Source organism: Triticum urartu, chromosome 3A, assembly GCF_056163025.1.
Source record: "Triticum urartu cultivar PI428250 chromosome 3A, HENAU_Tu73, whole genome shotgun sequence".
Lineage (NCBI taxonomy): Eukaryota > Viridiplantae > Streptophyta > Magnoliopsida > Poales > Poaceae > Triticum > Triticum urartu.
The window spans coordinates 704512225-704524499 of NC_141875.1; the positions used below are offsets into that span (position 1 = coordinate 704512225).

The window sequence follows — 12275 nt, forward strand, 5'->3', positions numbered from 1 at the left end:
CCAAACATTACCAGTATTCAGAGTAAGTAGGGCACAAGGGCACGAGGCAAGGCAGTTGAGATACCTAAACTGGCTTTAAGGCAAACTGAGTATATATGGTGTCATAAATGTTAAAAGCAGAGAGGAAGATCTTGAATTCAATTCAGATTTTGGGTTTCTATGTTACGACTTGTGGTTGGGTGGACAAATAGTTCAATTTTATAGATAGATTTTAGATTTATTATGATGAAGTAGTGACTTGATGGTAAGTTTTTTTATGAATTTCAACAAGTTTGACATAAAGTTCTACTGTTGACCTTTGGGGGAGGGTGTTTGGGCTTCCAAATTAAATTGAAAATAAATTTTTTCTCCTAAATCGGGAAATGCATGTGATGATTCTAACAAATTAAACATACAAATTTGACACAATGGCCTGTTTTGTGGACTAGGCTCAAATCGTAGCTACATGGAAGAACATGTTGAAATGTTTGGTTGTCAAAGGAGATTTTGAATTTGAATTGTTTCATTTTTTATTCAAAAAATAGTAGACATAAAAAGTGAAACTTTAGTGTATATCATCCTCGAAGAACAAAGTCTACAAAGTCAACGCTCTGTTGCGGCACGAATAGGAAATATCAAATTTATGTGTCTAATAGGAGATATGTTTCTCACATGAGGACTTTGTACCTGCCCAAACCCTCTCATTAGAAACATGTCCATCATCGTAAGTATGAGAATGTCATTTGCGAGGACAAACCCAAGCAATTATCCATGATCAACAAAAATATTAGAGTGTGCCCCTCAAATTTTGTATTCATGTTATTTTTTTTTTCATATGCTCATTTCCTTGATGGGATTGATGAACTACTCACCACATTAAAAACTTGAATGTACGTGAACTCCTAATAATTATGTAAATGTCCAACTCGAGAAGTATATTGAAAATTTATTGTAGTTTGTAGAGTACATGCTCAGACTAAATTACCGGGCCCACCATAGTACATATGCATACCATGATTATCAACTACATAACCATCAATACTATATTTCGTTTTATCACTAGTTCCAAGAAGGTCTTTGTGTCTATTTGGAGTGACAAGCTTGTTGTTGATGTCAACAATCTGGATGTTTCTCATAAAAGCTGCTTTTCCATACCCTTCAGAGGCAAAATGCCCACTACCCATTTGTGGGGAGTCGGATGAGGCTGTTGGGCCCTGAACAAAACCGCCCCAGTATGAGAAAGTTCCTTTATCTTTAATGTGAGAGAAGAGTGAACTTGGCCAATATCCAATCGGTGTCTTTTCTTCACCATACATCAGCCACCAATTCGCCGTTTTGGGGTCCTAAGGAAAATCAAAATGCATGAAAGATTACTGAACACATACAAGGACATAGAATCCTCAATACTATTATGCTAAATATCTAGTGTGCTTGCAATTGTTTTTGTTCCTCTGAAGATATATAGGATGCATTCTTCTCGTAATATTTTCCCTTACTTGGTGATGTACATCAAGACAATGTGTATGGGAACCATTGAAGATCAAATGGTCTCCATGTTTGGAAGTGCTTGTTGAATATCTGTTATTTTAATGGTAAGGTGACTGGTAATTTTATTTTAGCCCATGTCCTTGATAATTTGTCAAATGACAGTATGTGGGTATTGGAACTCTACAAATAAAACAAATGTCGGCATACCAAAATTACGCAGTTGATATCATATCAACTAATTCATGTAAGTACAAATTTCCACATGCACCCCCCTGTAAATTATATGTAGAAAACCATAAATTGCATTGAGAAAGAGAGTACCTTGAAAATGAAAATGTCTATCACATATTGTGGTCCATTGTAGACTGAAACCGGGAGTAATCTTCCTTCAAGACCATCACGGTCACTAACTTGCACAAAACCAGGACATACATGATCGTAGCAGGGCTTGTGTAGTTTGCCATCACGCTATTATCCAAGTTCGTTCAAAGATAGAAACAAAGTATATCAATTTATATTTACAACTTCATGTTATAAAATTTTTGTACTTGATAATATAATGTGTATGATAGTAAATATTATTAATTACCCAAACAACATGAAACCTCACAAAGCTATCACCAGTGAAGCTTGGAGCTACCGAATAACAAGCACCTACACCTTCTTCTTGGCCCTTTGGTCCATTATCAATTAGTACCGCTGATTGACTAATATCCTTGCTATCTTTCTTCACCTTTGGCTCATACACATTTATTGTAGCTCGTACCCCATACAGATCATCTGAATATCTAATTCCTGCCATCTACAAAAACATGTTCATCAATGTCATAACTAGATTAACCAGATCATTATAAGTCCAATACCATATAACATCAATCTTATCTTATATATTTACTAATTGGAGGCACCATTAGAGGCTCTGCAGTAATCCACATCATTAAAATTAAATTAGCCATTGGATATTAAATTTGATGGTCAAGATCTATTAATAGAAGACGCTGCCTAAAAATTAACAAAAGAAACACCACGTACGTACGTACTTGAATAGGATTCATCCACAGGTACAAAAAGAAGTTCTGGACCCTCCACGTTAAAGTTAGTTGCAAGGAAAAAAAAACCACGTCTAGGTTCTGAAAATATAATATAAAAAACTTATCTTCTTTCTTTTAAATTTGGTGGTTAAGATCAATTAGAAGATGCTGACTCATTAAAAAAAAGAAATACAACATACTGTACATGAATAGATTAATCCAACATGTATAAAAAAAATCTCCAAGGCCACGTCTAAGTTTATCTCAAAAAGAGGCCACCTTTAAATTATTTCCAAAGTAAAAACGGCAACACTACGTTCTAAAAAAAATACTAAAACAACATGGCTTCTTTTCTTAAAAAAAGACGTGCAAAGAAGTCTTCAAACCCCACGTCCCAACAGTGTCCACATCTGAGACCGAAAAAGCAAAATCAAGGCACGTACATAAAAAGAGACCTCAAGCCTCACGTCCAAGAAAAGGGAGTCTGTGAGTGATTTTTTTTAAGATCTATATCTCGGTAGCTTTGTTTAGAGTCATGAAATATTACGATCTATTTCAAGCAAAAGAAGAAGAAAATCTGCAGCCTCCTCACGGCAGCTTCTCACTTGCCCTTAATCTGTCCCTGCCTCCCAGTGTCATACTCCATGCGCTTCCAATGGTGACGAGGATGGGAGATCGGTTCCAATGACCAGGAAGACATTGGCACCTCCCAAACCCTCCTTCTGTTCTTATATCTGGCAAAGCAAAATTCAGGCGGATGGCTTGCAGCAGCAATGCGATGGATGGATCGGCTACAGTGGAAGTGCGGGCATCACACGATCGCATACCAGAGCCCCTGGTTCTATCACGTGCCTCACTTCTCCTCTCCTCAGCATATTTCATGCCTTCGTGGACGACCTAAATTAGAACTGTTCCTTAATATATTTGCAAACTCTCGCCAGGTTCTTTCTCGCCCTGCTGTATAGTCCTTAGAAGTACTGCATGAGATTTCCGGACAAAGCATGTGCGAACCAGATTAGTGATTGGAGCATTGGTTGTTTTTCTATAGTGATTGCAGCCGGAATGAAAATTCTAGACGGAGCTGAGAGGCGAGTCAGCAACATGGAGGAGCATGGATTGTACGTGATACTGAGGGTGACCCGTCTTTAGAGCACCCTGCAGCACAACAAGTCCCCATGCGAATCAAGGAGGATGTAGGGGCCAAGAGGTACAGGATACGAAGCAAAGAAGGTGCCCATGTGAGAGAAGGAGATGTTGTGGCAAGCGCATTTATCCAACGGTCATACAGATCATCTAGCAAATCGGACAAAAAATCATACTACTTTTTTTTAATGAATTTTGCTTTATTTTCTATGATTACTGTGGAGGCATGCAATCGTGATCCAGTGCCGGAGAGTTTCTCCAAGGCCTTTGACGCAAGGGTCAGGCTACATATGATGTCTCCTGATGTTGTGCACCAGCTATCGTCCAATGTCTAACATAGTTTGGTCTAAATTAGTATGAAAACAGATAGAATAACCTATTGTTATCATGCAATCGCACGTATATGGTACACAATTTCTCCTAAATTTACTACCTTTTTTTGCATGATTCTCGCCGGTATGAGATATAGAGTTCATACTTACCTACACATATAGTTTATATACATGTCTAGATTTCTTTATTAACATCAGGTTTAGAAGTTATTTTGTGTGTAAGTGCGAAATAATAATATCCACGACAGCCTTCCCTACTGCATCGGTTAGCTTGCCATCAGATTCCAATGCAATCGTTTAGATTCCAGTATGGCTAGCCCCATCCACAAACCTAATGTATTATATGTAATTTCCTTTTTTCTCTGTTTTTATAATAAAAAATAATTGAAAAATATACTATACTTCAATGGAAGAAATCGGAATATGTGCATGGAACAAAATTTTCAAATATCATGCCCGTTTTCTTATTTCGGAGGGATGGAATAATGATCCAACAACCTGTATGAACATAAACCCCAAATATATGTTTCTATACTGTTCATAGAATTTTGGTTCTTTAATTCGAAACTAAATTGCATGTCTTAACTTCTTATCTTCTTTTCAGAGAGTGGTTCCGTACTTTCCCTTTCAGGTTATACTATGGTTTGTTGACAGCGCACATATTGTGTCTCCTCTAAGCTTTGCGTTCAATGCATCCAATATTAATTAATGTATCTTCCTCTACAGGTTCGCCAGTGTGGCTCCCCTGGCAATGGTTTCATGATACAATGTTGCACCTGGGATCATGTTCTAAATAGCTTCGTGTTGGGTAAAATTAATATGTAAACATCTACTTCCACATGAGATGGCAGTCTTTTTCTGTTGCGATGTCGATTGCAGGTTAGAATGGTCTTCATTCATACCAACCCTGAAATTTCCAATGGTAACATCATGAAGATCAGGTACGTCCATGTGCCATTATATTGATGCTGAAGCAGCACTTTTCTTATTAAGTGTATCCATTTAGCACTTTTTGCAAGCTCAGTTCAGCGTTGGCTCATTGATAACAAACATCAAATTTGGAAACTTCAAAGCTCAGGTGGGTCAATAGTAGAGTATTTTTTTCACTAAATACACTAATCCGAGAGACATTAATAATATCAGTGTGTAACATTTATCCTATGGGCTACCGTTCGGTTTTGCAGGTTGACCATACTTATTCATCACCTGACAAACATGAGAATTTCAAGATAGTAATACTATAAAAATTATATTGGAAATTCTCTTTATTTTAGTGTCATTTGTGCTTTTCCAGTTTTTCTATTCAGTGTGATTCGTACCTTCTAATACATTGTTGAAATTACTGAGGTTTTGTATGTATATGATATTGCTACCTGAAGATATTGGTACTTCTGCATTCCTCACTTTCGGTGTAATATCTGTTGGGATTAATTAGCTAATTATTATCGAGGTATATCTATTGCATTTGACATAGATTGTATCATATCGCTTTTATAACCCCAAGTACCATAAATATCGCTTCAAATGTAAAAATATATACTAATTTAAAAAATAAATGTTTGAAAAAAGGAATCATTTTCAAATAAAGTTGAACTCATATTTTGAAGCATATATACATGTTTGTTTCATAATACCATAGATTTCACAACAATTGTAAAAGAAAAAATATCCCTAGCCCGTGCAGGTGCACGGGTTGATGACTAGTGACAATAACTTAGTGGTGTCAACTTGGAGTTAGAGAGAGGAATGCATATCGAATGATTCAAGAAAGTCTTGGACTAACATGGTGAAATTATGGAATTACTACACATACAATTGAAAGAACATTGACACGACTTAAAGAAACTCTAGCCGATTCAGTATATCTATTGTCCCCAAAATGGTTTAGAAAAACATCCATAGATTTTCGGAGGTTGCGTAAGCTGTGCGCAAACACATAGTAACCAAAAATGTGTCTCCATAATTTATTTTATTTATTGTTTTTTCGCCAAGTTCAACATGAACTCAATTGCTAATTTGCAAAATAGATTTCAGTCATATATAAGAGGGTGGAAAATGAGTCACACGACGACTTCGTACATATAGGATATTAATAACTAATTAAGGGGCACTTTTTCGTATTAGGGCACACTGATGTACCATTGGCATGGGAGCAGAAGAGAGAGAAACAAGTAACTGAAATCCCCCCCCCCCTCGCAATGGCTGGGTTTGGAGTGACGCATATGGCAACTTTCCTACTTTCCATTTGAATTATCTTTGAGAAATATATTTGGTTATTTTCCATGACTGTATTCAACTATATTGTACATTTTCTAGGCAAACAACAAGTTGTTGTTAGTTGTGCCATTACTATGTTAACTGGATCATTATGACAAGCAAAAAAATGAACACTCACCTCTAGTTGTTTATCCTTGTTAATCACTTGCTCGGTAATATATGATGCTATATGTCCCATTCTATTATTACGTAGAATTGGAACCATCCCCGTTGGGCAATCAACAATAGGCAGTTGTGCTTGTAAAACGCCATTTGGGGAGGGAGATTTTATACTTTCTTCAACCGGTACCAAACTTGGTTCCATCTGTTTCATAATAACACTTTATTACCAACACACAATCACATATACAAAACAACTTGTACTTTAATACACTTCCAATGGGGCACGCATATCATAAATTTTATTCATTTCACTCTAATGTCCATTGTTTGAAGAAATATACATAAATAATAGATAAACATTATTATTTGAATCTAAAGGGAGTAAAATAAACTATGCTACGAAATTCATGAATATGTGGGAACTAACTATTCATTATTTATTCAGTCATGAATCGACGTCCATTTTAGCCACATAATGTTTGTAACTCATGTCTTGATGAATGAAATTTACCTGAATTTCGTGATGTTTCAACAATGGGTGGTCCAAAGTCGGTTGGACACTCACATTGATGCAATCATATACATCTCCACCTTCCATGTAGTTTTATGTTCATCTGCTTGTTAGCCACTGAAACTGATGCTATATATATAATATAATATGATGAGGAATTGTTCTTACCATGATGGTTTTATTAACCTTTTGATGGGCAAGGATCTCTCTGTTGGTCTCCCTTTGCATTATAGCTACATCTATTCCTCTGGTTACTAGAACAAGATATGAGAGTAGAAGAAGCACTCTAATAGCTTGCCTTTCTTCCATTTTAGAAACCTGGAATGGTCAATTTTCATACTGCATATCAACTATATTTATGGGCTTTCTGGCACTAGTTTAATGGGTGTCATTCATTGAATTAATGCCTCAAAGATCAGATTTTTTGTATATGTATGTACAACCATATTATTAATGTCATGGGATAAAGATATGTATCTCAGTATATCATTCACATTTATTTCATAAATCTCAAATTGTTAATGCCATACAAACAATATGAAGTATTTAATTTAGAGAAATATCCATAACTATCCATTGTATTTAATACAGATATGAAAATGTGATCCATCTAGCTCTCAAGCCCTCAACACTTCTTTGATGCAATCAAGCGTGACGTAGGGATGGCAAAGTGGCGAGTTTGGAGGATATGGCCATATGTCCGTGAGCCTATCCATTGTCCACCCTTGAAAGTATCCATGGGCCAAAGCCGATGTTCACACCTACACCACTAGATATCCAGATGTACATGGATAATCATATCCGTGTAAAAGCAATAACAATTGTACATGTAACAAATAATGATGGTAATAAAAAGGTCACGTGGCATCATAGTCTATAGAAATAAACACCTTTGCACACCAGCACAACTACTAATGTCGGACCAAAATACGGTTAATATACATAGTGGTCGATACGGAGTTAGCACATGTTATATGACCCATGTCAATCTGTGTCCCACTATTCAGACTGGCATCCATCGGGTACCCATGGATGAAGATATGAATTCATGACCAACCCATCATTCACACCTATCCACCCTTGAAGATCATGTTTAGAAGAGGTCCTCCAAATTTGGATATGTATCCATGGATAATATTTCCATCCCTAAATGTCATGCATGATTCTCGTTGTAGGATTTCTCTACAATTCTAAAATTTCTTGTGACTGGGCCTGATGTCCTATATGCAACATTGTCGATGGAAAACCGGCCTACTCTAGTCGACTAGGCCATGTGCACCCGCGAGTGTACAGTCTATTGTTGAAACAAGGTGACCCATTGCGCCAATTAGCGCAGAGAGCAACTCCAACCTGCAAGTTAAGTGAGCTATATGAAACTTAAAAGGAAGTCAAGTGAATTATTTGAAGAGATCAGGAAGAGAAGTAACTTATACAACCAAAAATTGAGGTGAAATTATTTACTGATGTTTGTATCTACATTGCCCATGCTTGCCTCTTATGTAAAATTAGATGACTCATTGTAAAATTAGCACATAGACCTACTGTAACATGCAAGTGATACGTCTCCAACGTATCTATAATTTTTTATTGTTCCATGCTATATTATATTCCGTTTTGGATATTTATTGGGCTTTATTATACACTTTGATATTATTTTTGGGACTAACCTATTAACCGGAGGCCCAGCGCAAATTGCTGTTTTTTGGCTATTTCAGTGTTTCGAAGGAAAAGGATATCAAACGGAGTCCAAACGGAATGAAACCTTCGGGAACATGATTTTCAGAACAAACGTGATCCAGAGGACTTGGAGTCTACGTAAAGCAATCAACGAGGAGAGCACGAGGTAGGGGGGCGTGCCTACCCCCCTGGGCGTGCCCTCCACCCTCGTGGGCCCCTTGTTGCTCCACCGACGTACTTCTTCCTCCTATATATACCCATATACCCTGGAAACATCATATACGGAGCCAAAACACTATTTCCACTGCCGCAACTCTCTGTACCCGTGAGATCCCATCTTGGGGCCATTTCCGGCGCTCCGCCGGAGGGGGCATCGATCACGGAGGGCTTCTACATCAACACCATAGCCTCTCCGATGATGTGTGAGTAGTTCACCTCAGACCTTCGGGTCCATAGTTATTAGCAAGATGGCTTCTTCTATCTCTTTGGATCTCAATACAAAGTTCTCCTCGATCTTCTTGGAGATCTATTCGATGTAATCTTCTTTTGCGGTGTGTTTGTCGAGATCCGATGAATTGTGGGTTTATGATCAAGTTTATCTATGAACAATATTTGAATCTCCTCTAAATTCTTTTATGTATGATTGGTTATCTTTGCGAGCCTCTTCAAATTATCAGTTTGGTTTGGCCTACTAGATTGATCTTTCTTGCAATGGGAGAAGTGCTTAGCTTTGGGTTCAATCTTGCGATGCTCGATCCCAGTGACAGTAGGGGAAACGACACGTATTGTATTGTTGCCATCGAGGATAAAAAGATGGGGTTTATATCATATTGCATGAGTTTATCCCTCTACATCATGTCATCTTGCTTAAAGCGTTACTCTGTTCTTATGAACTTAATACTCTAGATGCATGCTGGATAGCGGTCGATGAGTGGAGTAATAGTAGTAGATGTAGAATCGTTTCGGTCTACTTGTCACAGACGTGATGCCTATATACATGATCATACCTAGATATTCTCATAACTATGCTCAATTCTATCAATTGCTCGACATTAATTCGTTTACCCACCGTAATACTTATGCTCTTGAGAGAAGCCACTAGTGAAACCTATGGCCCTGTCTATTTTCCATCATATTAATCTTCCAACACTTAGTTATTTCTATTACCGTTTATTTTACTTTGCATCTTTATTTCTCTTTATTATAAAAATACCAAAAATATTATCCTATCATATCTATCAGATCTCAGTCTCGTAAGTGACCGTGAAGGGATTGACAACCCCTTTATCGCGTTGGTTGCGAGGTTCTTATTTGTTTGTGTAAGTGCGTGGGACTCGCGCGTGGTCTCCTACCGGATTGATACCTTGGTTCTCAAAAACCGAGGGAAATACTTACGCTACTTTACTACATCACCCTTCCCTCTTCAAGGGAAAACCAACGCAGTGCTCAGGAGGTAGCAAGAAGGATTTCTGGCGCCGTTGCCGGGGAGGCTCACACCAAGTCAAGTCAAGTCAAGATTTGATTTCCCGTCAACGAGCCATTTCTGGCGCCGTTGCTGGGGAGTCTACGCACAAGTTAAGACATACCAAGTACCCATCACAAACTTTTATCCCTCGCATTACATTATTTGCCATTTGCCTCTCGTTTTCCTCTCCCCCACTTCACCCTTGCCTTGTTATTCGCCCTTCTTCTGTTTGTCTTTTTCATTTGCTTTGATGTCTTACTTGGCTCGTTTGCTCGTTTGGTTGGAATAGTTGTTTATTTATTGCTAAACAGAGAACCTAAGACCTATGGATCCTCATCCGCTTGCTAATCTTTTTAAGAGATCCAATTATGATGAACCAATTTCTAGTGAGTTTTGTGCACTATATTATCTTTATGAAGTTTTGCTTGAAATTCGTGAACCTGAAAATTATGATGAAGAAATTTATGAAGAGATCCACGATAGTCCTTTAATAAAAAGCATGATTGCAATGATTTTACTATAAATTCTCTTAATGTCAATTGTGCTAATAATATGCAAAACCCTAAGCTTGGGGATGCTATTTTTGCTATGTCTACTACTTGTTGCAATGATCATGATTGGGATGATTCTTCTTATGATCTTGAAAATTTATTTAAGTCCCATGATGAATATGAGATTGATAATAGTGTTTGCAATAATATTGAAAGTTGGTTTGGAAGAGTGTCAACTTCAGATCCCACATATTTGGAGAATGTTCAATCTTATGGTATTTTTGATAAAAGTGGGTTTGGAGAGGTCATGACTTTAGTTAATGATAATCCCACTATTTTGGAAGAGTGTCAACTTTGCATGCATGTGGATCGTGTTGAGAATATGTTATGTGATAGCTATTTTGTTGAATTTTCCTATGATCCTACATGTAATTATTATGAGAGAGGAAAATATGGTTGTAGAAATTTTTATCTTACTAAATTACCTCTCGTCATGTTGAGATTGCTATCGTCTCTTTCTTCTTCCTTGCATATGCTAATTTTTGCTTGCTATGATAATTTGTTTGCTTAGAAAATGCCTATGCATAGGAAGCATGTTAGACTTAGATGTGTTTGTCACGTGTTTTACGATGCTCTTTTTGCACTTCAATTCTTATATTTTATGTGAGCATCATTGAATTCTCAATGCCTAGCTAGGGGCGTTAAACGATAGCGCTTGTTGGGAGACAACCCAATATTTTTACATGCTGTTATTCAATAAATAATTAATATAGCCTCTGGTTAGATTTGTTTTTATGTTTCAATTAGTGTTTGTGCCAAGTGAAACCTATAGGATCTTCTTGAATGATAGTTATTTGATCTTGCTGAAAATTCCAGAAACTTTCTATTCACGAAAATAATTGTTAAAAATCACCAGAACGTGATAAAATACTGATTACAATTGCAGTAGATCAATAAATTTTTTTTCTAGGTCTTCCTATTTTGGTAGAATTATTTGAGTTCCAGAAGTTTGCGTTAGTTACATATTACTACAGACTGTTCTTTTTTTGACAGATTCTGTTTTTCGCGTGTTGTTTGCTTATTTTGATGAATCTATGGCTAGTAAAATAGTTTATAAACCATAGAGAAGTTGGAATACAGTAGGTTTAAAACCAATATAAATAAATAATGAGTTCATTACAGTACCTGGAAGTGGTGTTTTGTTTTCTTTCGCTAACGGAGCTCATGAGATTTTCTATTAAGTTTTGTGTTGTGAAGTTTTCAAGTTTTGGGTAAAGATTAGATGGATTATGGAACAAGGAGTGCCAAGAGCCTAAGCTTGGGTATGCCCATGGCACCCCAAGATAATCTAAGGACACCAAAAAGCCAAAGCTTGGGGATGCCCCGGAAGGCATCCCCTCTTTCGTCTTCGTCCATCGATAACTTTACTTGGAGCTATATTTTTATTCACCACATGATATGTGTTTTGCTTGGAGCGTCTTGTATGATTTGAGTCTTTGCTTTTTAGTTTACCACAATTATCCTCGCTGAATACACCTTTGAGAGAGACACACATGATTCGGAATTTATTAGAATACTCTATGTGCTTCACTTATATCTTTTGAGCTATATAGTTTTTGCTCTAGTGCTTCACTTATATCTTTCAGAGCACGGTGGTGGATTTATTTTATAGAAATTATTGGTCTCTCATGCTTCACTTATATTATTTTGAGAGTCCTACAAAACAGCATGGTAATTTTCTTTAATTGTGAAATTAGTCCTAATGTGATAGTTATTTAA

At 37.0% G+C, this 12275-nt stretch overlaps 1 protein-coding gene across 1 annotated transcript; it reads right to left on the reverse strand.

Moving 5' to 3' along the window:
- Nucleotides 1-888: 888 nt before the first annotated feature.
- Nucleotides 889-7209, reverse strand: LOC125547248 (protein neprosin-like). Its single transcript, XM_087514153.1, has 6 exons — nt 7035-7209; nt 6864-6953; nt 6369-6554; nt 2057-2269; nt 1789-1935; nt 889-1322 (listed from the first exon to the last, which is right to left on the reverse strand). The coding sequence occupies exons 1-6, from the start codon at nt 7170-7172 to the stop codon at nt 951-953; spliced, it is 1146 nt and encodes a 381-aa protein (XP_087370279.1). The 5' UTR covers nt 7173-7209; the 3' UTR covers nt 889-950.
- Between the last annotated feature and the right edge of the window lie 5066 nt (nt 7210-12275).